Below are 27,500 nucleotides of genomic sequence, written 5' to 3'. Positions count from 1 at the left end.
AATGGTGCCATGAAGCTTTAAATAGAATAAAAACTGTGTGGATGTGGAACTTTGTGTGTGAGTGTGCGTGAATATACACATGTATCACATATTAGTCTCCCTACACGTTTTATATACTGACACACACAGTCATATCTTGTAATGTAATTGAGCTGTATATGATAATAATAAACAAAATAGTGCTTAATTATTATAAATTATTAATGATATAATCTAAGCTATATAAAAAATTGGACAGTTTAGAGACACAATCACTGAAAAACTCTATAGAAAGCTTTGTTAAGTACCTTGAACAAGTTATCTAATTTTAGCTAATATATGATATGCCTGAAAAGATTTTTGACTTAAGATCTTATATAAATTGTCCTGGGGCACAACTATAATTTTTCAGATAAAAACTCCATTTCATCAGATAGTCAGGAGTTGTTTTTGCAAATTTTGATACATTTACATCTTAAAAAGTTCTTTCCTACAGCTAAACTCTCATCTATAACCAAGTGATGCAACAAATTTATCTCATAGCCCCTCATTCTAACATTGAAATAGTAGTTATCAATCATGACCTTTCCATTTTTCTTCCTTTGAAAGGGTCATAGCCTCAAGAGACTTGATGTATATATAATTACAAAGACAGGTAATTAACGAAGGGAGTGAAATGTGTAAACTTAATTATGGTACAAAAAAAAAATGCTCAGTAGTAAAGACAACAAAAATCATTTTCTTTATGTTTTGTCATAAAAGAATGGAAATTGCAACAATATATATTCAATTATAATTACATAATAAATTATACTTATATAAATGCATCTTGGAATGCATGAATCTTAATACACATATATACACATCCACACAAAAATTTATGTTCTATTCTTTTACAGAGGTACTCTTAGTTTGATTATAGTTTCTTATGAATGATTTATAGAATTTAGAGAGAGAGACATGTTTAAAAAACATGTCATTTAGAGAGAGAGAGAGAGACATGTTTTAAAAACATGTCAGTTAGAGAGAGACAGAGAGACATGTTTAAAAAACTCTTGTCTGACTTTTTTAATTTTGAGCCAGATGAAAGTAGATAAGCTAAAACAAAATAAGTACATTTGTAACCACTGAAATGTTTGTTTTTCAGTTCTACAATAATCTTACACCAATGTTAACCAATCTTTGATAAACAGTTTTAGAAATCAACAGTAAAAAAAAATAAAAAACAGCTGAGAAAATGTTTTAGTTACACTTTCCATCATCATAGTCTCCATTCCATTGTATTCTCCATCATTTCTGACTTTCCATTTTATATTTCTTGTGGATGTCACAAGGATAGTGCAACCAGACTTTGATGAATATAAACTATTTCCTTCCATTTAGTACAAAATTAATCTCAAAACCAAAACCACATAACTGATACAGCATATTATTAATAATCATTCCTTCTTCACTTTCCACAACAGTAATTAATGCAAAAGATCAGTTAGACAGGTTTTACAACAGGTCGAAGAGTAGTGAGGTACCAATCAGTTATAGTAAAGCAACAAGGATGGTGTTTCACTTTTACAGCTATATGTGCATGTGTGTGTGTGTGTATATATATATATATATATATATATACATCAGTGTTTCCCAACCTTTTTCACTACTAAAGACCCCTTTTATTTAAATGAGTTTTCCCACGGACTCCAAGATATTGAAAGGTCTCTCAGCTTAACATGTTCACAAACCCCCAGTACTACCTTTGCAGACCACCAGGGGTTCGCGAACCAAAGGTTGGGAACCACTGATATACATATATAAATAAATATATGCATATATATATATATATATATATATATATATATATATATATATATATATATATATATACAAACACACAGAAATATATACATATATATCTATTTTTTTAATGCTAGAGTAGCTTACATGAACATATTGTTTTACAGCTAGATGCCTTTTCTTCACTAACCCTTAGCTGTTTTTCAAGTAAGAGATCTCTTATTACACATCTTTGACACCACAGAGTCAGTGGATGATATGTTGACAAGACAAATGACAACAGCATCATCTCTTTTAGCTCAGTGGTTTTCAGAGACATGCAAATGTAAACGAACCCAAAGCCACACAGCTGGGAATCAATTTCTTAACCAGGCAAATTTGTCTGTACCTATATCTATCTTTCTAAAGATATACATATATATATATATATATATATATATATATATATATATATATATATATATATGAATATACACACACACATATATAGATGTATGTATGTATCTTTCTATCTGTCTATATATATATATATATATATATATATATAATGTATATGTATATATCTATATATGTACACATATAGATAGAGAGAGAGAGATAGAGAGAGAGAGAAAGAGAGAGAGAGAGAGAGAGAAAGAGAGAGAGAGAGAGAGGAAGGGAGAGATGAATTTATATATGTAATATATGCAAAAACAGATGCACATGCCAATAAATATGCCAGTACTGTCACATTCAGTCATGAAAACTTTTCTCTATTGTATTGACTGAAGTGAGGAAACAAAAAAGTTCCCATTCCATGTTCTTCTAACCACAAGTTTCTTGAAGTAACATTTGATTTTATGAGAGATGTAAGCAGATGTCCAATGGTAAATATATTATGCTGTCTCCTTCTGCTGAAGTCCAATAGGTGGACAAGTTAAGAGCCCTGTTGGTGGACTATTCTGTTTCTCCAGCTTGACAGTTAAGTTCAATGGGGCATCAATATGTTTTGGTTCCTTTGGAATACTGAAAAAAAATAAAGACAAGAAAATGGAAGTTGTAGCAATTTTTTGGTAGAAACCATCATGGGGTTTTAATATACGTTTATAAAGCTTAAATAAATTAGTGAATTTGCTTTCTTATAATGTCACTATGTATCTAACTGTCTGCTTGTATGTTAAGGATTATATTTATACATATCTATATTTCTATATGTATGCTTTTGTTATGAAAGTTGTATATATGTTTGTGCATGAGTGAACATCTTTTACCTCTGCTACACTTGTGATATGTACCTATGAAATACATTTCTATGGACAAATAAAATCAGGTGTTATATACTAGTAACATACCTTGAAGTAATAACAGAGGTCCTGTTGACTGTGGAGATTTGCTGTAAAGGTGCGATCTGTTGATTGTATCCGGTGAGCATGTGACCAGCAACTGGAGCCATTGGTGTATAGGAGTGGAGGAATGGTTGGTGATATCGGGATTGCGTTAACATTCCTGAGTAGCTCATATTGGTAGGTGAAGCAGGAGAATGATGTTGTTGTGGTGGTGAATGTTGTGGCTTGTTACTACCACCACCACTACCACTCCCTGAAACACTACAACTGTCATCAGAGACTGAAGACAGCACTTGGTTGGAGACTATAACAGGTGCATTATTAGTCATGTTGCTGGAATAGGAGATTTTTCCATCATTTGCACTTGGGTTGCCTAATACTATAACACTTCCACACCTTGTTGCATTAGTCGACAAAGGTATGTCACCATTTATACTGCACTCTTTATTCAAATTTTCATAGCTATCCATTCGCTTTAATATTTTGTCCTTCAAGTTTGATACAGCTGCTGCATGAACTTGGTAACGGTTGGATGAATTTTCACTAGCCATTCGTTTCTGTTCTTCAGGAGACATTGCAATATGAATATTTTGTTGACCACTCTGCGAGTACAAGTTGCCATTGGGTAAAGTAGAAAGATTAGAACGATAGCTGGAGATGCAATGGTTGGGTAAAACAGAAGTTGTAGTTGGTTCACTATGCAAACTATTCAATGTCTGGTTGCACATGCTGTTGCCTGAAGAAGGAGCAATACTAGCAGATGCATGCATATTTACAGGAATGCTGCCTGAAGATATTTGGAAAGGATGAAACAACACAAATCTGGACGAGGTTTGGCTAGTGGGGTTAGGTGCTTGCAGATGAGCAAGCAGCTGTGGATGAGCTTCACCTGCTGAAAGTTTAGACTTGCTGCCAGAGTTATTATATGAGGGAGTTGGTGTAAGGTTCTCTTTCTTAATTTCATTACAGTCTGTTGTTAAATAGCCAAAGTTGCGTTGATCATTCTGTTTCAGTTTTTGAGGAAGCAATTGTGATTGTTGTTGCTGTTGCTGCTGCTGCTGCTGCTGCTGTTGAGAGTTTTGGTGATGATGAGGTGACATCTGCTGCTTCTGTTGCTGCTGATGCTGTTGAGGATGATGATGTGGTTGATGTAGTTGCTGTTGTGGTGGAGGTGGTGGTGGTGGCGGCGGTGGCGGTGGCGGTGGTGGTTGCTGTTGAACTGTGTTAGGACTAAGCCTATTAGGTGAGATTGATTGATTGTAACTGTTAATCAAATTAGGTGCAATACTGTTAGAATTGCTGCCTGTTTCTCTTATATTATTGCTTGCATTGCTGTTAGTATGGTTACTAACACTGCTGATGCTGATGCTGCCATTGCTATTGCTGCTGCTGATATTATTGTTGTTATTGCAGTTGCTTGCATTGCTCAAGGTATTGTTTGGATTATTGTTTTTGATTGTGGAATGTGGTGGATGTTTCCGGAATTTGTCAAACTTTTTATGAAATATTTCCTGTTCAGGGCAGTCTGTGGTTTTTGTACTAGTTGACAAAGGGGACGTATTGAGATTGCTATTACTAATGCTGTTATTGTTGCTGTTGTTGCTATTTGGAACACTGCTGGTGGTTGACAAAGATGATAATGATTGCCGACAACCTTCAGGTGAGCCAGATTTTGTCAATTGGTAATCTGCTACTGGCTTCTGAACTTTTGTACTCATTCCACTGAGTGATTCAGGCTGATGACTAGCAGCTTCTGTAATCTGGAAATCGGGTTTTGGAATATAAGCATGAGGGGATGATCGCCGATCAAAATATGCAAATTGTTCTAGCTCTGATCGTAGATATCTCTGTAAAGATAAAAACAAAGGTAAAGAAATGCAACTAAAATCAAGCAGGAAACAACAGGCACAAATGAAAAATATTTTACTGAAACAATTATCAATAGTATTAGATTTTCAATTTTTAAGAAGCAAAGTTTATGAGATTTTAAGATAAATTAGTAGCAATAGGATGAGATTTTGGCAAAGTCTAGGAATTTCTCTTTTTGAAAACCAAACATCTTATAATGATTGATTTTAAAATTATAATCTTTTATGTATCAATACAATAAATAAGAATATGACACTGGAATTAAAACTTGTATCTCCAAAACACAAACATTGCTTAAATAAATCTACTCAGGATAAATATAAAAAAAAGGAACACTTGCAGGTGATTTGGTAACATCTGCTCCAGAGTGACATGTATCTTCTGTTTTCAGCAACTGATCAGTTGTCCTTGACAAGTCTGACGGATGAATGTCCACCAGCAAGGACTTCTTCCATGCATGAAGCCCATAGGAAGCTCCAACACTTCGTCGTCTCATGTCAGGGACCAAAAGATTCTGTGAGCTATCAATGGAAATACGATCTAGCTCCTGGAGGTGTTGTATATTGGTAGGTCGTGATGCCCGACCATCATGAAAGCTAAAGCAACGAGGTCGTGAGACATGGTCAATTCGTGGTGCCAAATCATCAGTGCCTGCAGAATCTGATCGTGGCCGTGAGTGTGGTGAACTCGGTGAAGAGCTATATTGGAAGTGTAAATCTCGATCTGGCATAGGACTTCCACGAGAGCTGCTTGTGTTTGAGTCGACAGTAGCAATGGATACAAAGTCTCTGTTATTCAGATACTGTTGGTGTTCCTCTGGAATGGGACTGCTGGCTGCACTATTTGATATAGAAGGGGGTTTACTGTCACCATGGATAGCAGCACGCTTCTCAAGTCTGTCACTAAGTTTGCTCACCACTTTAATTAGATTTTCACGGTCAAGAGTATAGGTCCTTCTCCGACTCACCACACTATCATCGACACGATGCAATTTTGAGCGTGGCACCGTGTCACGATCCAGTGTATGGCATCTCTGTCGTGGTTGGTCAGAAATAAAATTATACCGGGACTCATCACGAAGAAACAGACCATACGGTGTCTGCAGAAAAACTTGTGATAATTGGTTGCTATTTTTTAAAGGCTGTTTCTGTGCAGTTAATAAATTGGGTTCAACATTAGCCCTCATTGGACAACTATCCAAGGGATTTGGCGTGCACAATGAATCAGTACCACAGTTCATTTGGCTAGAAAATGAAAGAAAAAAAACAATTAACATTATAACAAAACAGTATGTTTTCTAATCATAATTTGTTGCAAAAGTTGAAGCTTAGGCAGATGTGGGGAGTGGGGATTCAACTGCTGCTCATTTGTTTTATGGAGAAATAGAAATCACACTGATATTTTAGTAATAGATTTATATATGTCATTTCCCCTTTTAAAAGACAATGGGTATGATTTGAAAGAGATTTGGTTAACATTTCTAGCAGGTCAAGTAAAAATTGGCTTGTTCTGTAGTGAAGGCATGTGGCTTAGTAGTTAGGGCATTTGGCTCACAATCGTAAGGTCATGAGTTCAATTCTTGGTGAGACATTGTGTCCTTGAGTTAGACACTATTTCACATTGCTCCAATCAACTCAGCCGGAAAAAATGAGTAGTACCTGCAATTCAAAGGACCAGCCTTGTCACATTCTGTATCACATTGAGTCCCTGAGAACTACGTTAAGGGTATCTGTGTTTGTTGAGTGCTCAGCCACTTGCATGTTAATTCTATGAGCAGGTTGTCCTATTGATTAGATCAGTTGAACACTCGTCAGAGTGCCAGTTAATGCTAAATAGACAGACATGGCAAGTTGAGTAACAGAAGAAGGGAAAGGAATGGAAAAAAAAACCTAGTGAGTGGGGAGATTATATATATATTCTTGTTAGCCAAATTACATACCCGCATTCCGGCCGGACATCATCAACCTCCATATGTTGTTGTTCAGAACTAAATGTATGTTCTTGCATGTCACAACTGTTTGACTTTTCTTCAGCTGAAATAAAACAAAAATGATAATAACAGAATCAGTTGAAAATATTGTCAATAATTCAACCAAGCTAAGCTACTTCATATCTAAAGGTCAATAAAATAATTACCAATTAAGTACTGATGTTAATAAACTTGCATATATACCCATCCCTCAATATTAAGATTTGTCCCTATTTGAGAAATCAATAATACAGGCCATCAGAGTATAATCAGTTTATCTTGATATATCAAAAGAAGTATATAGTAATTGTAATGAAACCAGATGCAAAGATGATTATAATAATGATAATGATGAGAAAGGATGGTAGCTTGGCATCAATGTTAACGCTCAAGTTAACTTGCATAAATGCAGAGGCAAGTTACATCACCATAAATGTTAGTATTCTCAGATCTTTATTTCAACAGTCACAAATAGATCTTATACAGACAAGGAAATGATCTCAGGGACAGTTTCTGCGTGAAAACCAAACGATAGCAGTCTTGGTATAGTAAAGAAAGAGATTTTGATAGATTAAAATTACACCTATTTTGAAGAAAATTTATCAGTAGAAAATATGAAGAGAGAGACGGAGACAACCCTAAATTATATTTGTTGATTGTCTCCCCTGTTTTCTGAACCCAACCTGACCAATAAACTTGATTTATTCGGGTACTACATCTAGCCAAATCCTATTTTTAATAAATTTTAGTTTTAAAATATTAGGATTTTTTCTCCAGCATTTGTTGTTTATTAGAATTGATTATTAGGTTAATGATACTTTCTCCTCACCACGAGTGAAATTTTAATCAGATACTTTTCTAAAAGTATCACATCAAAAATACCACTAGCCTAATTTACTACTAATTAATGCCACGAATGACAAAGCCAAACTTTGCGGAGTCCGGATTAGAACAAAGAGATACTGAATTAGACGAAAGAAATTAAGTCGTGAAACCGTTTCTATATTTCCCAAATGTTTACAATAAATTATTTTATTTCAATGATACCAAGCGTGTAAATTTTATACAGGGTTTCATGCAAGCAAACATGTTTTACAAATGCTTTTTTTTTTCTTTCTTTTTTTCAATTAAATACTAATAGTAATAGATATTTCTCTATAAATGCTTTGATTTAATTTAGTTATTTTATGAGAGTTAGAAATGTAAAAATAACAATATAGTTGGCTGGAAGGGAAATAATAAAATATTATCCTGAGTTGCCTCCCATAACAACAGAAGGAATATGAATGAACTAGACATGCAAGGAGAGTTACGATGAATTAATTACGGGTCAAAACCTGATATACCATAAATTGTCTGCCGCATATATACAATAAAACAATAGGTAGTCTCACTACAAACCTATCTATCTGACCTCGCACATCAGCAAGGTCATGGAACGAATAGTCAGAAGAAAACTAATCGCTTTCCTTGAAGAAAATGACTTGCTGCCTGACGCCCAACATGGTTTCCGATCATGATGCTGCCTGTCTTCAGCTCTTACAACACTATGACTGGGTGCTGAAACAGCTGCTCAACCACTCAAATGTGGAAGTGATATATCTCGACTTTGCAAATGCCTTTGATAAAGTCGATCATGGAATGATATGTCACAAACTGCGTGATCTCAGCATAGTTGGAAAATTGGGAGAATGGCTTCATGACTTTCTGAACGATAGAAGTCAGGTGGTAGTAGCCAATGGGGCCACCTCCAATAACACACAAATAGTGAGTGGTGTTCCGCAAGGCACTGTTTTGGGACCACTACTGTTCATAATGGCCCTCTCAGACATGCCCTCAGCCACACAGAGAGCCACGATCACAAGTTATGCAGATGATAAAAAGTCTCAGGTAATACAGAACCCTGAAGACACTATGCACCTGCAATGTGAGCTGGATGAAATATACACGTGGACTGAAAAGAATAGCATGCAGTTTAATGCTGAAAAGTTTTAAGCCTTGTGCTATCAGCATGCAAAACTAAATGCAATACCCATTAAATACACTGGACCTGGAGAGATTGCAATCCCAGAGGCACAGTCAGTGCGAGACCTGGGCATTTATGAGTAATGATGCATCCTTCCATGCAAAATTGGCAATGAAATGCAGGCAGCTGACCGGATAGATTCTTAGAACTTTTAGAACAAGAAACCAGGAAACCATGATGGTCTTCTGGAGGACACTTGTCCTAAGCCACTTTGACTATTGCTCTCAGCTATGGTCACCAACCAGTGTCAAATCTCAGAACAGCAGGCAATCCAACGAAGCTACACGAAGAAGATAGTCTCTATGCAGCATATAATCTACTGAGAAAGACTCAAGAGATTAAGACTCTATTCCTTTGAGCGTATGCGAGAAAGGTATGCCATAATATACATCTGGAAGGACTTGTCCCAAACTTTGGTATTGAGAGTTACACAAATACTAGAACTGGGCGCCACTGCATAGTGCCAAGGACTCCAAATTTGCCATCAAGATATAGGACAAGATACTGCAATAGCCTGGGCTTCAGAGGTCCACAGCTCTTCAATATCCTCCCGAAGGACCTGAGAGACCTGCATGGGGTGAATGTAGGTGTCTTCAAACTAAAGTTGGACCTCTTACTGTCAAGTGCATCAGATGAGCCAACTTCGTGGCAGGAGGTACAGATGAGGACAGCGGCATCAAACTCCCTCATACACCAAATGTCAATTCCTAAAAAGCATTTGTGAAGTAAAATTATGTAGCAACACCAAATGGCGGTGCCCCAGCATAGCTGAAGCTAGTGAGCTGAGACTAGACATGAAGGAAAAATATTTATATATATATATATTTCTACATACACATATACATACAAATATATATATATATACATACAAGTATATACGTATATATACATGTATATATATATATATATATATATATATATATATATATATATATATATTATATATATATATATATATATATTATATATATATATATATATATATATATATATATATATATATATATATATATATAAACACATATAGACAGACACATATGCGTGCATGTGTATATAGACACACACATTTATATGCATGCATGTGTATACAGACACACACACATTTATATGTATGCATGTGTATATACACACACATTTATACGCATGCATGTGTATACAGACACACACATTTATATGTATGCATGTGTATATACACACACACATTTATACGCATGCATGTGTATATAGACACACACATTTATACGCATGCATGTGTATACAGACAGACGCACATCTATACGCATGCATGTCTATACAGACACACACATTTATATGCATGCATGTGTATATAGACACACATTTATACGCAAGCATGTGTTTACAGACACACACACATTTACACGCATGCATGTGTATATAAACACACATTTATATGCATGCATGTGTATACAGACACACACACATTTATACGTATGCATGTGTATATACACACACATTTATACACATGCATGAGTATACAGACACACATTTATATGCATGCATGTGTATACAGACACACATTTATACGCATGCATGTGTATATACACACATTTATACGCATGCATGTGTATACAGACAAACATTTATATGCATGCATGTGTATACAGACACACACACATTTATATGTATGCATGTGTATATACACACACATTTATACGCATGCATGTGTATACAGACACACACACATTTATATGTATGCATGTGTATATACACACACACATTTATACGCATGCATGTGTATATAGACACACACATTTATACGCATGCATGTGTATATAGACACACACATTTATACACATGCATGTGTATACAGACAGACGCACATCTATACGCATGCATGTCTATACAGACACACACATTTATATGCATGCATGTGTATACAGACACACACACATTTATACGCATCCATGTGTATATAGACACACACATTTATATGCATGCATGTGTATATAGACACACATTTATACGCATGCATGTGTTTACAGACACACACACATTTACACGCATGCATGTGTATATAAACACACATTTATATGCATGCATGAGTATACAGACACACATTTATATGCATGCATGTGTATACAGACACACATTTATACGCATGCATGTGTATATACACACATTTATACGCATGCATGTGTATACAGACACATTTATATGCATGCATGTGTATACAGACACACATTTATACGCATGCATGTGTATATACACACATTTATACGCATGCATGTGTATACAGACACACACATTTATACACATGCATGTGTATATAGACACATTTATACGCATGCATGTGTATATAGACACACACATTTATATGCATGCATGTGTATACAGACACACATTTATACGCATGCATCTATATATAGACAGACATACATTTATATGCATATGTATATAGACAGACATACATTTATATGTATGCATATGTATATATATATATATATTATATATATTATATATATATATATTTTCTTTCCTCTAGTTTCTGCTCAGAGCCGCAGCCATGCTGATGCACCGCCGTTTGCTACACTGTTATTACTGAGAGCCTCCTCCAATATGTGGCGCTTGGTGAATGGAGTTTGATGTAGCTACCCTCATTGGCACCTCTTGCCGTGAGGTAGGTTCATCTGGAACTCTCGACAGGAAGAGGTCTAGCTTTGATTTAAAAACGCCTACATCTACTTTGTGCAGCTTTCTCAGGCTCTTTTGGGAGAATATTAAAAAGCTGTGGGCCCCTGAAACCCAAGCTGGTGCAGTAACTGGTCCTGAAGTGCGATGGTGTTGCTGGGATCTTTGGTACTATGCAGTGTCGTCCCGTTCTGGCATTGGTGTAGCTTTCAATGCCAAAATTTGACACAATTCTTTCCAGGATCTTCCAGATGTATATTACTGCATACCTCTCCCGCCTTCTCTCCAGGGAGTAGAGTCTTAGCTGTTTCAGCCTTTCCCAGTAGCAAAGAGACGATCTTCTTTGTGAATCTTTTCTGGATTGCTTCAAGGTCCGCTGTTAATTTCACACTGGTGGGTGACCATAGCTGTGAGCAGTAATCCAGGAGGCTGACGACGAATGTCCTCCATAGGACCATCACTGTTTCTTTATCTCTGGTTCTGAATGTTCTCAGGATCCATCCAGCCAGTCAGTTGTCTGCACTTTGTCGCCATCCTGGTAATGTGCACTTGGAAAGAGGTATCATCACTCATGTCGATACCCAGGTTCCTCACTGATTTAGGCTTTGGGATTGAAATTCCTTGCGGACCAGTGTACTCTGTAAGTTTCATATTCAATTTTGGACGCTGGTATCGGAGGGTTTGGAATTTTTCAGCATTAAACTGCATATTATTATCCTCAGTCCATCTGTAAATTAAGTCTAACTCCTGCTGCAGATTTGCAACATCACGGGTTCTGTATTTTCTGCAAGACTTTCATATCGTCTGCGTACTTGCAAGGGTGGCTATCAGGGCACTCTTGAGGGCATATCTGAGAGGGTCACTATAAAAAGCAGTGGTCCAAGGCAGTGCCCTGTGGAACACCGCTCACTATTTGTGTGTTCATAGAGGTGGCTCCATTAGCTACTACTGCTTGACTTCTATCTTTCAGAAAGTCATGTAACCACTCTCCAAGTTTTCCAGCTATGCCAAGATCACGCAGTTTGTGGCATATCACACCATGATCCACTTTGTCAAAAGCTTTTTCAAAATCAAAGTATATTACGTTCACATTTGAGTTGTTTAGTAACTGCCTCAACACCCAGTCATAATGTTGTAAGAGCTGGGTCAGGCAGCTCCTACCTGATCGAAAGCCATGCTGGGTATCACTCAGCAAGTTATTTTCTTCAAGTAATGCGATTAGTTTTCCTCTGACTATCCGTTCCATGACTTTGCTGATGTGTGAAGTCAGATAGATAGGCCTATAGTTTTTGGCATCTGCTCTGCATCCCCCTTTATGGATTGGACATATTATTCTCTCCTTCAGCTTGCTTGGCAGTCTGCCATTTGCAAGAAAGCTCTGGAAGAGAATCTAGAGGGGTTTTGCCAGGGCATGCTTACGCGATTTGAGGAGGATTGCTGAGAAACCATCAGGACCAGCAGTTGAGTTTGTGTCCACTTCATCTATAGCTAGTAGTACATCCTCGCTAATGTCAATGTATTCCATCGTAACTGCCTCGCTGGTTATAGGAGAGGTGGCAAAGAAGTCCACTGGTTCATTTACTTGTCTGTGTTTCAACGTGGTGGTGAAGACACTTTTGAACTGGTCATTCAGTACCTCACTGATCCTAGTTGGACTGTCTGTGAGGGAGCCATCCTTTTCGAGGAGGGGTCTTATCTTGCAGCGTACTGAGGCTTTTTCTTTCGCGTAATGTAAGAAGGCCTTTGGATTTGACTTAATGTTTTTTATAACCCAGGCTTCTTTTTCTGCTCTCTCCCTCACATAGGATTGTTGCAGCCATTTTTCAATCTCTATCAGTGTCGTTTTGAGGCAGGGCCTTTCGCTACTTTTAGGATGCTGGTTGAGTCGATTTGCAACCTTTGTCCATCGTCTCATGAGGATCTTCTTCTCCCTTGGAATCTTGTTCATATTTGTTTTGGCCTTATGCTCTGGGACATATTTCTGGCAATATGGCTTGCACAATAGACATGAAACATTCTAGTTTCATGTCAATGTCTGGTGTAGAGAGACATTTTGGCCAATCCTCTCTGAGGATCTCTTTCTGCATCGATTTCCAGTCTGCTTTGTGTAAGTTCAGATTAGAGAGATTTCGGTTGCTTCCATTAGGCTGTATGACTCTGGTTACTTTCGGCCCAAACATAGACAGCTCTATTATGTTGTGATCCGAGACTAATGTCAGCGTCACTTTCACATCATGAATGATGTCCATATTGTTCGTGAAGCAGAAATCCAGAATGTTATTCGCTCTAGTTGGTCTGAGAACAGCTTGCTCCATGAATAGGGCATTGGTGAGGTTGAGCAGGGACCCCACCTGTGCTTGCTTGCGCTGAGTCATTCCTGAAAGTATGAGACCTTCGGGCCATTTGACGTAGGGGAAGTTGAAATCACCCTAAGAAATATGGTCACGTGGTGTTCCATTTTCATGAGGATTTCTTTAATTCTTGTGAGGCAATCTTCAAATTTGCCTATGTGGTTTGAAGCATCTGGTGGGCAATATGTATTGCATATGACTATATTATGTTGTCTTATGTATACAATTAGAGTGTCACGTACCGAATTTGAGTATGACAGTAAGACCTGGGGTGTGAGGTCGTCACATTTGGGCAATATTTAATGGATTATCACTCAAATTGTTAAGCAACATATTTGATGTCAATCAGGTTTTAGTGTTGCCTACATACCTTCTCTCATAGCACAGGCACTAGTGTTACTGTTTGTCAATTATATTTTACTCAAACTGAAAAATGTTAAACATTTGGCCCAACCCTAAAATTGTTTTGGTTTTAGTATTAGAAAAACTTATACAAACAATACTGTGCTGCTTGTTATTGTTGTTTGGCTCTGACTGAGCAGACCCACAATAGAAGCTACTCCAGCCATACTGTTGTTTTTCTTCTTAAGACTGTAGGGTATGATTTGCAGGGCATATAGTAGCTATTTCTGATACATCAAGCAACTGCACAGAAACTTGCTTCAGTTGATAACTGCTCAAGTAGAGCTAAAGTGCAGAAGCAACTGTTCAAATATTATTTCACTAGTGCCATATTTCTGACCATATTTACTGTAAATTCATCCTGCAGTTTTAAACTTACATAGTGTGATTTCCTAATCTGAAAAGGATAGGTAGATGTAAGAAGGAGATTTTGCTACAGATCTTTTTTGTTATTTGTACAGTTACATTAGGCATTGATAAGTGTACATCTGTATGAGAAATTAGTTGAGAAAACAAATCATATTAGAAAAATATCCCTTAAATCTAATTTGTGTTGCTTTTGTTGATAATAGCTTAATGGTTGATTTTTCTCTCAGTCTTTTAGTAACTCAGATGCCACAAAAATTTTAACTGAATGAACCCCAGCATTTTTTTTTTTTTTTTAAGCCTGGTACTTGTTCTATCATTCTCTTTTGCCGAACCATTAAGTTATGGGGATGTAAAAACACCAACACCAGTTGTCAAACAATAGTAGGACACACACACACACACACACATATATATACGCACAATGAGTTTCTTCAAGTTTCTGTCTACCAAATTGGGAATGCACAATAGTATTTTAAGGGCCCCTGAAAAAATTTTGCTTTAAGTGTATGTATTTGTATATATTGCAAGAAACAACTAGGTTTCTTTCTCTAACATTTTACATAGTTCTACCTACACATATTAATGTGCAAAACAAAATAGGAATTTTGAAAGAAACTTCTATAAAATTAGTTTTTGAACATTGAATGGCTATAGGGGTCCACCAGAATAAAATAGTAATCAAAAGGATCCATAGATTAAAAAAATGGCTGAGAACTCCTGAGTTAAATGAACCTTCCTCTATTCCTTCTGTCAGTCTCTCCTTGGAGGCCCTGGAAACCATCATGGGTCCTGCCCTTCCCTCCCTATGAGATATGATAAAAATACTTCATTCCACTCATACTTTTCACAATCCATCACCTAATCCACCCACACCCACATAATGTCAAAATGTCATTCGGTATCTATATTCCCTCCCATATAACCCTCTGAAAGTATTGCAGGAACATTCTTCATATATATATATATATATATATATATATATATATATATATATATATATATATATATATATATATATTGCTCTATGTACCTTGGAGAGTTCCAATATCTAGTTCTCATGTGAAAGTAATTAGACCCACTTTGTACCATCACCATTATATCTGATCCCTCCTATGCTAAACTCCTCCTATACTAAAACTCCTCCTCCCAAGGTGTAGATAAAGGAAGAATCTCTCTCTCTCTCTCTCTCTCTCTCTCTCTCTCTCTCTTTCTTTCTCCAGCATCAACAGATAAATAGATGAAGGTATGCAAAGGGGAAGGAAGAAAAGAAGAGGTTACCTACAAGTAGCACCCACCAGCACCCAGCCATTAAAATACTCTATTTACTTCTTTTTCCTCTTCAGTAAGTGGTAAACAAGAATGAGGTTAGCAGGTCACTTGACCTATTTTGTTGGAAGTAACTAGTTACAATTTATGACTGGTAAACACATTTACACACACTGTGGCATGCACAATAGAAATACAGTTATGCCTTACAGATATATATACACACACATACACAAGTGATCAATAAGTACTCTCTCACTCTCTCTATCACACACACACACGCATACAAAGTGTGTGTGTGTGTATATATATATATATATATATATATACTCTTAATATAGCATAGTGAAAGAACTATCCATTACACACTCCACAGCTAATGACAATTGTAAGGATTAATTATATGCAGAGAAAAATACTATTGTCCTTTTCTTTCCTCTTCTGTGACTTAGTCAAAAACATTTTTTTTTTTTCTTCACTTGTCTGAGCAGTCAGAGGTCCTTTGCTTGACTTCATAATTGTAGGTCATGAGTTCAAACTATAAGTATATTTGTAGCTTGGGTAGGAAGGAGAGGCAGATTTTGTTTGTCTCAAAAAATAAAGTAGAACTTTACAGGATGACTAGGTGACCTCTTTCAATTGCCATTACCAACAGTCAATGCTATGTGTGTGTGGATGTAAGTATGTAAAGTGTACACACACATAATATACACAGAAGTTCATTATAAATACATATATATATATATATATATATATATATATATATATATATATATATATGTATGTATGTATGTGTGTGTGTGTGTGTGTGTGTGTGTGTGTGTGTTCTTTTACTTGTTTCAGTCATTTGACTGCAGCCATGCTGGGGTACTGCCTTTAGTCAAGCAAATCTACCCCAGGACTTATTTTTTTGTAAGCCTAGTACTTATTCAATCAGTCTCTTTTGCCGAAATGCTAAGTTACAGGGATGTAAATACACCAGCATCGGTTGTCGAGCGAATTTGGGGGGAAAAACACAGACATAAACATATGTCTATGCATGCATCATCATCATAATTTAACATCTATCTTCCATGATGGCATGGGTTGGACTGTGTATGTATGTATAAAACTAATGAACTTTTCTGCCTGACTAGCTTTCAAATTCAGAATCCTTAAAATCCCAAAAATACATGCTGTGATTCAGAGAGGGGTCATGCCCCAAAGTTAAAAAAAGAAAAGAAATAGTCAACACTTTTTCAGAGTAGCTTCCAAAACATACATGCATACACAATTTTTTTTTTTTTTCTTTATGAATGACACACAACTATTTTCAAATTATCTTAATCTATTTCCCTGACACTATTTTAGTGTTTCTTTTTTCATCCCTCTATTACCTGATCCAGAGCAACTACATTGTGTTCATATCAGCTTGAACTTTCATTGCCTGTACTTTACTTTTGAGGGGTTTTTTTTTTGTTTTAGTTTCTTTCTTTCTTTTTTCACCCAAACATAACCTTTTACCTAATTTATGTATTTAGAAGTGGTGGGATTATAACAGCTTTTATTTGGTTAGTTCTTTAGAGTTTAACCTAATTCCATGAAACACCTACATTCTCAAATGTGTGTACACACATACATATAGCTTTTAATTCTCCTGTAAATATAGGTTAGTAAAAGTAAATTCAATTTCATTGAATTTTCTCAGATTTTATTGCTAAAATATTTTCAATATTTGTACATTCATAAAAGAGGGAACTTGCATATGCTAACATGAAAGGGAGGAGGCCATCAATTTTCCCATATATATTAACCCTTTAGTATTCAGGTTACACTGTCAAATTTAATGCTTATTTATTCACATTGTTTTGAATTAATCATGCATTATGTTGTAGTTTCAAGATTTCGATGAAGTGATAGCTTATTATTAGAATACTATTGTGGGGTATGTGTGAGAGGTGAGATCTAGCCATGTTGAACACAAAACAGGTAGAATATTTGACTCTGATATGGCTGGTTTCAATGCTAAAGGGTTAAATAGTTAACCATATATTTACTTGGCTATTAAACATATCTTTTAAAAATTCAGTTAAAACATGGCATTAGTGTAATGACCATAACTATAACCACCATTGTTGTTAACATCAGAGGAGATGGAGTAGAGGAGGAGATATAGATTCCTCAAATTGAAGAAAACCAAATGAAAAATAGAATGTAGAGTGGTTTTGGTCCAAGAGTTGAACTTATTAGTTGATCTACATAGAAATTAAACTAGTATCTAAGAGACAATGAACTGACTACATTAAAAATATACAAAAGACTAACTGGCTTAGCATACAACATAATACAGAAATCAATATCAGTGACCATGTTCAATAATGTCATCTCCACACAGCTCCTTAAATATTTGTGGAACTAGAAGTTTATTACGTAGATTTTGTAAATATGCATTATGCTCCTAATCCAGAGGATAATAGGAAGAACATGAATGGTTAAGTATAATGACAAAGGTAGAAACTGAAATCAGATTATGGTTTGGCTAGATTTCACATTACATTTCATCATTTCATGCAGTGTCTTCACTTCAAAGGTTTTAATCAATCCTATCTACTTCAGGAATTGTTTCAGTTTTGTAGTTATTTTATTGATTTATATTTACCAAATCACTAAGTTATGTATTTTGACAATTATAAATGCACCTGCGCACACACACACACACACACCACTTGACATTTTGTGTTGGTTTTTCTTCCCATAACTTAGTGGTTCAGTAAAACGAGAACTAATAGAATAAATACCTAACTTATAATAAGTACTGGGATCAGTTTGATCACTAAACCCATTAAGGTTGTGCCTCAGCATGGCTGCAGTCCAATAACTGAAAGAATAAAATACACATACACACACATAACAGCCTTTTTCACAGTTTCCATCTACCAAATTCTACTTAGAAGATATTAATCAACCCAAAGCAACAACAGAAGGCAATTGCCTAAGGTCCACTCAGTGGAATCAATATCAGGAGCCATGTAATCATAAAGCCATATTTATGCCTTTGCTGTTGTTGTTGTTGTTTTTTTAAGGGCTATTTATGGGTTAGAGACAAGGCAGCATGTATGAACCTCGTAAGAGTCTCTGAGACTAGTGTAAGAAAGAACACTAGAACACTAAACTTATCCTCACACAAGAGACCTGGTTGTAATACTTTTAACAGCATGGATTCCTACAAAATACACTCAAGGATCAGACAGTAGTGTTAAACTAGAAACTGTGCACTTGAATATTTAATAACAATGTGATATCCTTGCTGTTCAAAATGGTTTTAACTAAGAACCAAAATTATATTGCACACTCAGCTAGCTAATGTAGACTATAATTGATTTATTTTACTTGCTTTACTTTATGTGTCACATTTGCTATATATCTTATATACTGGGCAACTGCTAAGGTACTCTCACACTCAACACTTTAAAACATTGTTTTAATGTGTGTAAAAGTAGGCACCATGTTATTAGACATGATGTTAGTGGTGGTAGTTGGGGGAAGCCTAGCAAGAACAATAAAACTGAACAGAAAGACTGGAGGTCCAGGGTAGTGGCTGTGGTGTTCAGTGAATAACAGTAAAAGAAATGAAGAAATGATAAAACTAAGAGAACAGAAAAATTGAAAAATAAATGTAAAAAAAAACCCAACGAAGTTCATATGTAAAAGCAAGGAGGAGAATGGAAGGGGATGGGGAACAAGATTCTAAATTCCTTCAAGAGGAAATAGCAAAAATAACTCTGGTATGCTTTGTTTCATTCTAGAAAAAAGAAATACAATACCCACTTCATACAAACAAACAAGTAAACTTAATTTCTCCATCCATTCAGCTTTTCTTTCTTCATGAACCAGAATCCACCCAAAAAGCTACTTACTCAAACACAATTGTAAAACAATTCCCAAATGTTGATCTTAGTGGGTGTGTGGATAAGCAAACATCTGTCTGTCTGTCTCTCTCTCTCTATCTTTCTGTCTATCTTACACAGTGACACAAAATATTCTTAACATGGCTATCAACTAAAGGGAACCAAATTATCAATCATTTGTTCATACACCAGTGTAAAAGTTAAGTTTGAGATTAAATAGGCTTCCTTCTTGCATGTCTATAGAACAAAAGCATCTCTAATTTACAGCAGCATAAGCATTTTGAAAAGGGATACGCATGTAAAAGTTTGTAGATGAAAGAAAGAGGAAATATCTGGAGTTTCTAATTCGTCAACACACAAGCATTCTCACACATTCAGTTAGGCATTGTGGGCCTAATTCCCATGCTATAAATAGATCAAGACAGAGAGGTCACCAATCAACAGATGAAGCTGAAACATGAAACTAGACTAGTAACTCACTCTGTTTTAGTTTTGAACACACACACACACACACACACACAAACACACAATGGAGACTAGTCTGAGAAACAGAAGTAGTGCCCATAGTGTTATTTTAGAGTTGTCCGTGATTTAAAAAAATAGGGAAAGCTGAATCAGTTAATACTGTCCAGAAATGCAGCAAAATGAGACCAGAAAAAAATGACGGACACAGAAAGTTCTAGAAAATGATGGTTTTGAGAACATCATCTTGGTAGACATAACATAAATATAAACGGTAAGAGGCGTTTTTGATGGACCTTGTCAAATAGGTTTAGACGAACAACCAGTCATATCCATAACAAAAAAGACACTTTAGCAGATGGATGTGGCTGTACATATGAAGCTGGAATATTAACTGTTTTCTATTTCATGTTGTCATGTACCTACTATTTCATTTAGAAATGGAACAGAAAAGTTATCACATTCATAGCTATCTCAGTGACATTACTTTGTTTTATTGTTCTGATGTAGATATTTAAGCTAGTCACCTAATTTGGATATTAGAATGAATTGAGAAATCAGCATTATGCATTGAAAGCTCCAATACTGCACTATATTTCAGCAGAACTATATATATATATATATATATATATATATATACACACACACACACACACACACAGACAAATACAAGGCAATATTTTCCTATAACTAAACATGTTTTTCGTGGAAGACAGGAAACGAACAACATGATACATATAACATGTCATATTGTTCATTTACAAGTATTACACAATACTAAGTCAAGGAGACTTTTTGTCAACTAAATCCACTCACAACTTTAGTTGGCCCAGTGCTATAAGTAAAAGACACTTGCCCAAGGTACCACACTGTGGGTTGACCCTGCAACCACATGGCTGGGAAATTAAATCTCCTTCAAATCACAACCTACCATCTAAGAAAAATGGTTGCAGTGGATAATGTGGTCCATTATATAATATAGAATTCTACCACACTTGAAAAAGGAAGGCAATGTCATAGCAGAAATGGCTTTTATCATAGGTGTACTTGATCAGAGATGACTTTAGGGTAAACAACAACAACAACAGTAAAGTGTATTTCTCCATGGTCACTGCCAACAGCTAGGTGAACCAAGCCAGGGAAATTCTGTGAGGGATTTTATCAAGTGTTAGTGATAACATACAAGTAAGAACTAGTGAGACTTCATATTCCTGTAAGAATTTGAGTGCTGTGGTAATGCATATTCATCAATTCTTAATCCTAGAGTAAAAAGTAAAAAAGTTTGACATTTAACTTACATATGACTAATTTTTCAGAGTGTAATGTATTTATAGTTCTCAAATCTGTTGTTTTCATCATCAGTTGACTAAAAAACGTGGGATCATCAGAGTGGTTGTGCTTGACAAGGGTTTCGAGGGATTTCAGCAAAATATCTTGAATCTTTTTAATTTGTTCTTCATTTCTCAAGCCTGGACGGTCTGCAAATGAAGAAATAATAGATATGAAATTACAACAAACATACAAACAAAAAAAGAGAGGGAAACTAGGACTGAAGTAAAGTGTGCTCAAAAACTAATTGTGAATCAATTAGTAAAACTATTTATTGCTGACATATTAGCCTCAACTTTGCTTCTATGCATGTTTCATTTTGGGAAGACTTCTAACTGATAGCTTGATTATTGAAAAATAATGGTAAAATCTTCCTCATATTAAACTCCGCTGTCTTAAAGAAGGCATCACTGGATAACATATTACAGTTACCCCTAAAGAAATGCGTGGTCATAGATTTAATGCTTTTAATTTTAAGATCATTTAATTAAGCTTGCCTTTTTACTGTGTTTTTTTGTGTAAATGTAGAATAAACTTCAATATAGGATAGTGGATAAAAGAGCTCAGTAAACCATAATATAGAGCTGAGTACATACCATGTGAAAAAAGCACAACAGCAGAGAACAAGGCCAATTCATTTTCACTCAAGTTAAGCTTATTAAAATGGTTAGCAAAATCAAACATGGAATCCAAGAGAAAACCACGTGTACCACAGCCGTTCATCTGGAACAAAGAAAAAGACAAAACAAAATTGTAATGATATGATAAAATTTACAAATATGAAAAATGTTTTAGAAACATTGAAACTGTTTTAAAATATCTTATTACATTCATTCAATTGTGGTGGATTAACAGAATAATTAGAGTTATGGAAAAAATGCCATGTAGTATTCAATTCTGCCCCACTTATGATCCGAGTTCAAATCCTGTTGAGGTCAATTCTGATTTTCATTCCTCTTGTGTCAATAAGATAAAATACCAATCAAGTACTGGGAATGCATTTGTAGTCCTAAAATGTATCATAGATTTAAATAGAATTATAAGCATAATTGAAAAAAAAAAAAAACACAGCACAGCTGAAATTATTGCTCAGACAACTAACTATTAGCACTATAATCAAAACACAAGGAAGACTCAACAAAGTAGCTTGATTTGCTAGAAATAACAAAATCCTCCTCAAATCACACCCTACTATCACAAAAAGAAAAGAACACAGACATTATCATCATAGATGTACAAAATAGTTGCAGCTGAAATACTTGATCATACATCCGCTTGATCTGGATTGACCTAAAGCTAAACAATAAAAGAAAAACATCAGGAAGAAAGGGAGAGATATGGACTTAACTCAGCATAGATGGTAAATTTTGTTTTAGAATCTCAACCCAATTAACTTTGAGAGTCACATGGAGTTGAGTCAAGAGGCCTTTGCTATGCCTTACTACCTAAAGCTAAAAATTGTGTCATATCCTGCACTTGACTGTCAGTTGCCTTATTCATAACACTATAAATAAATACAATACATGGATACGATTTATTGTTGCAAGCAGTAGGACACTATACTATTAATAGTGTTGTGACTGAAGGCATTCTAGCCATAATCACACCATCTCTTTTATATTTATGAGGCTACATTATCAAATGCAATTTTTTCATTTTCTTTTAAAGACAGCTGTGGGTAAGGCAAAGGAATTTGGCTGTTATTTACAGCAGGTCGAATGACCACATGAGCTCTACCTATTTGCAAGAGTTATATCAGTTTGTAAGACTGGGCTCAAATTCTCCCCTTCAATCCCACTTGGCAAGAGCCCTACTTTTCCTACCAAGTTACTGCCCTTTATTTAAATGTATTGTGTTGGCCCAAATGTCTGTTCAGTTTTTATCAACACTAAACTTCAAGCATTCTAATAAATAGCTAACTTCAGTCTGTCCCTTGTACAAGTGCTCTCATTACATACTTAATACTACTACGTAGTTCAACACAAACTTGCGACAGGGCAAGCTGTATTTTATGTGCTAGGGATTGCCTTGAAGATGAAAAGCAAAAAATGGTCATTATCAACACAGCATGCTTTTTTATTTTAAAAAAGGCAAGAGAGCAGCAGAAACCTGCAGGAAGATAGTCACTGTGATGGACCATATGAAGCAAAAATGATGAAGGGGGAAATGTAGTGAATCACAACAAACAACTTCCAAAGCAGAAATTCAGCTGAAGGTTATGCTTTCAATTTGGTGATATCGAAAGGATGTCTTTTACAAGCTTCTTCCCACAGATAGGGCCATCAATTCAGATGTGTACTGTAACCAGCTGGACAAATCAACTGCAGTGATCCATCAGAAACATCCAACACCTGCTAATTGTAAAGGCATTGTCTTTCAAGACAACAATGAAAGACCACACACTTCTTTGTAGATGCGACAGAAGCTACTGGGGCTTGACTGGAAAGTTGTGTCACACCTTCCATATTTGCCTAACCTTGTGCCTTGAGATTTCCATCAATTTTCCTGGAAAAAATTTTTCGACAGTAAAGGCAAAAAATTCTTTGAGCAGGGAAGTCTGCTCACATGATGGCAGGAGATAGTGGAACAAAATGGCAATTATATCATTGAGTGAATAATTAATTTTGTGTTTTATTTTAATATCCACTTTTCCATGCTTGCATGGGTCAAACGAAATTTATTAAGGTAGATTTAAAAAAAAATAGATGCCCTTCCTATTGCCAACCCTCTTGTTTCCTTCCAAGCCAGGTTAATATTCCCGTGGCCTGATATTTTTTCACTGAAGTTTGTCATTTGTTTCCAATTTTCTGTGATGCTCATTTACAACTATTATGTAATGTCAACTGAAGGAGTCATAAACGCACCCATACACACACATGGTTTCTTTCACTTTCTCTCAACCAAATCCACTCATAAAGCTTTGGTAAACCCAGGGCTATAGTAGAAGACATTTGCCATGCAGAAGGACTGAACCCAAAACCGCATGGTTGTGAAGCAATCTTCTTAATCATAGCCATAACTGCACCTATATGTGTGTGCGTTGAAATCTATATGTTCAATTGTTTCTTCAGTAATATGTGTAGATATGGACGAATTTATGAAGAAACTAGGAATATATGTGTTATTGAGATAATAGATTCAGGGGCTAAAATATGTTCGGTGTGCATATATATATAGAGAGAGAGGGGGGAGAGAGAGAGAGAGAGAGAGAGAGAGAGAGAGAGAAAGAGAGAGAGAGAGAGTTGTCATTTTAGAGGCAGTTTTATACGATGCTGGATATAGTATGATAGATTTATAGGTAATTATGCAATAATAATTCAGTAGAGATGGTTAATTTGAAGTCACTAATACTGAGGTAGACAAGTGGAATGAATATGTAGATTAATAGGAGGGAGTTTAGGGTGTATTTTTCGAAAAATGCTAACACTACAATAATTAGAGGAAAAGAGGGAGTAATAGTAAAAGGAGAAACGGGCATACAGGAAATGTATGATTGTGAATATGTAAGAGGAAAAGGGAGAATGTGTATGAATGTAAACGAGAGGGAAGTATGAGCTGAGATTAAATGAGAGGGAGACGTGGAGAGAGAGAAAAGGGAGAGCTTGAACTAAAAACCGAGGGAGTTAAGAAGAAATAGGAAAGAGAGAAGGGAATGTGTTGGAATAGAAGAGGGTGCGGTGACGCACAAGTGTATTGGAACAGGCAGGGGTCATAAATATATAGGTATTCTGTATGCATACATAACACAATACGGGATTGGCTAGTGAAAAATATAGGGAAATGGTACTTAGGAATTGGGGTGGGAGGATAGATAGGGAGACACGACAGAGTGATTTAAGAGATGTAGGGCAACAACTGAAAGAGATTCGGAAATATGAGGAAAGTAAGAGAAATGAGCCAAAAAGGGAGCGAGACAAGTAAAAGAGGAAAGAAGGACGTGAGGAGCGGGTAAAGGTAAAAAATAGAGAAAATAAAGGGAAAGAGAAAGGAAATTGTGAAGAGAAAAGAGAGGGGGTTGAACGAAAAAGGAGGAAGCAGCAACAACAGGGGAGTAGTTGCTACTGCTGTTAGTAGTAGTAGTAGTAGTAGTAGTAGTAGACAAACATGCATAATAGCTTACAGGGAGCCCATGTAAGAAGCAGAGTACCACAACAGCATATCAGCAGTGGCAGCCAAAGCAGCACCGACTGCTGCTGCTGCCTGAGACGGCACAGCCGATGATTGCACCGGTAACTGGCGTGTGTGCATGTATGTATGTGTGTGTGCGTGAGCTGAAGCTGCTGCTGCTGCAGCCGTTGACGGCAGTGGCACAATAAGAAAACTGGGTCAGCTAAGGTTATATAGTTGCGAAAGAGGTTTATCATTGGCGGAGAAGTGTGTCTATCGATGTGCACTTGAGTCAGCAGCAGCAGTAAACAGCGACGCCAACACCGGCCTATCATCACCACTGCCATGATCGGCAGCAACAGCATTATTATCGCCATCATAATCAACAGCATCATCGCTGTAATCGTCAGGTCATTGACAACATGGATCGAACCAGCCAGTAGCAAAATGTCCTTTCGAAAGAGAGGGAAAATGTGAGGGTAGAAGAAAGAAGAAATAAAAGAGGAATGTGGCATGAAAGAGAGGAAAATAGTAGATGGGAAATAGAGGCATTGGGGGGGGGGGAAGAGACAGTGGATTGTTTTCTTCAAAAGATTTATTGATCTCCGTTGTTTATCCAACTTGAGATACGTTTACTCACTCTTTCACTCTCTGTTGTTCCCTATATATCGACACGCGTACTTCATTAGTCTCGTTCTCTCTCCCTCCTTATTGCTCGAATTTCTTTCTACACTCGTCAGCTTGTTTGTCTTTGTGTCGGTGTCCAGTTTTTACCGTCTCCCAGTGTCAGTCTGTCCGACTGAAAATATGTACTAAGTGGAGGACAGATATCTGCTCCCGCTCTCTCACATAATCTTTTAAATTTCTTGGCTCACGACATCAAGTATGCTAATACCAACTTTATTATTAATATTTTTTTACACAGCAGGCATTCTTGAGTATTCTGTCCCAGTTAATCTTATCACTGCCTATCTACCATCGTCCTTGTTATATATTTTGCCCCGTCCGTCTATTTTTGTTACAGCAGAATCGTTAGTGTCACAGAGCGAGAGAGAAAAATGCCTTTTAGTGTTTATTTACAGACGTGTATGTTCACAGTTCAAATCCTTTTGAGCTCAGCTTCGCGATTCATTCTTCCGAAGTTGATAAAGAACCGGTCAAGTACTAGGGGCGATATTTATTCCTGTAAAGCATTCTTGATATGAATGGGAGTCTGTCTACTGTATATTTCGTGTTATACTCGAAGTATTTCAATCCCTTCGTGTACGGCTGTTGGGGTTTTCTATTATTTTCTTTGTTTTTATATCTACCTGCTTATCCACTGCCCACCCCCTTTTGCCAGTCAGCCTGTTTGCTTATCCTTCTGTAGCTCATTTCTTTCTTACTCCCTTTTCTTCTATGCCAAGCATTACGTAGACAAGGGAAGGGGGACGTTCGCATATGCAAGTATGTATCTGAGTTTAACGTACACGCTTATTTAATCAAGTCTGTATATCTGTTCGTACGGTTGCGTACACATGCCCGTATATAATAGATACGTGTGAAGGTGGGCAAGACACACGAATGTGTGCTTAAGGCTAATAGTGCACTTGTTTGAGCAAGGAAACTGAAAGTCTGCTACCATCCCACATCCTCGTGTTTTCTATACATTAGAAAATTAAACAAGGGAAGGTTGAGGAGTAGGAAAGGGCAAGAGAAAAAAAGGATACACAGCAATCTACACAC

The 27,500-nt window shown here is 36.3% G+C and overlaps 1 protein-coding gene across 1 annotated transcript in view; it reads right to left on the bottom strand.

Moving 5' to 3' along the window:
* Nucleotides 1-2,607: 2,607 nt before the first annotated feature.
* The window catches only part of LOC106871941 (uncharacterized), a 107,511-nt gene continuing 82,618 nt past the window's right edge, over nucleotides 2,608-27,500 (bottom strand). The window contains exons 8-13 of the mRNA XM_089339065.1: nucleotides 22,265-22,391; nucleotides 21,638-21,817; nucleotides 6,898-6,991; nucleotides 5,299-6,202; nucleotides 3,096-4,936; nucleotides 2,608-2,769 (exon numbers count right to left, since the gene is read on the bottom strand). Coding sequence (XP_089195191.1) covers nucleotides 2,640-2,769; nucleotides 3,096-4,936; nucleotides 5,299-6,202; nucleotides 6,898-6,991; nucleotides 21,638-21,817; nucleotides 22,265-22,391 — 3,276 coding nt within the window. The 3' untranslated portion in view covers nucleotides 2,608-2,639. The remainder of the gene's footprint in view (nucleotides 2,770-3,095; nucleotides 4,937-5,298; nucleotides 6,203-6,897; nucleotides 6,992-21,637; nucleotides 21,818-22,264; nucleotides 22,392-27,500) is intronic.

Source organism: Octopus bimaculoides, chromosome 21, assembly GCF_046866305.1.
Source record: "Octopus bimaculoides isolate indiv1 chromosome 21, ASM4686630v1, whole genome shotgun sequence".
In the NCBI taxonomy this organism is placed as follows: domain Eukaryota; kingdom Metazoa; phylum Mollusca; class Cephalopoda; order Octopoda; family Octopodidae; genus Octopus; species Octopus bimaculoides.
This window is presented reverse-complemented; position numbering and strand designations above follow the sequence as displayed.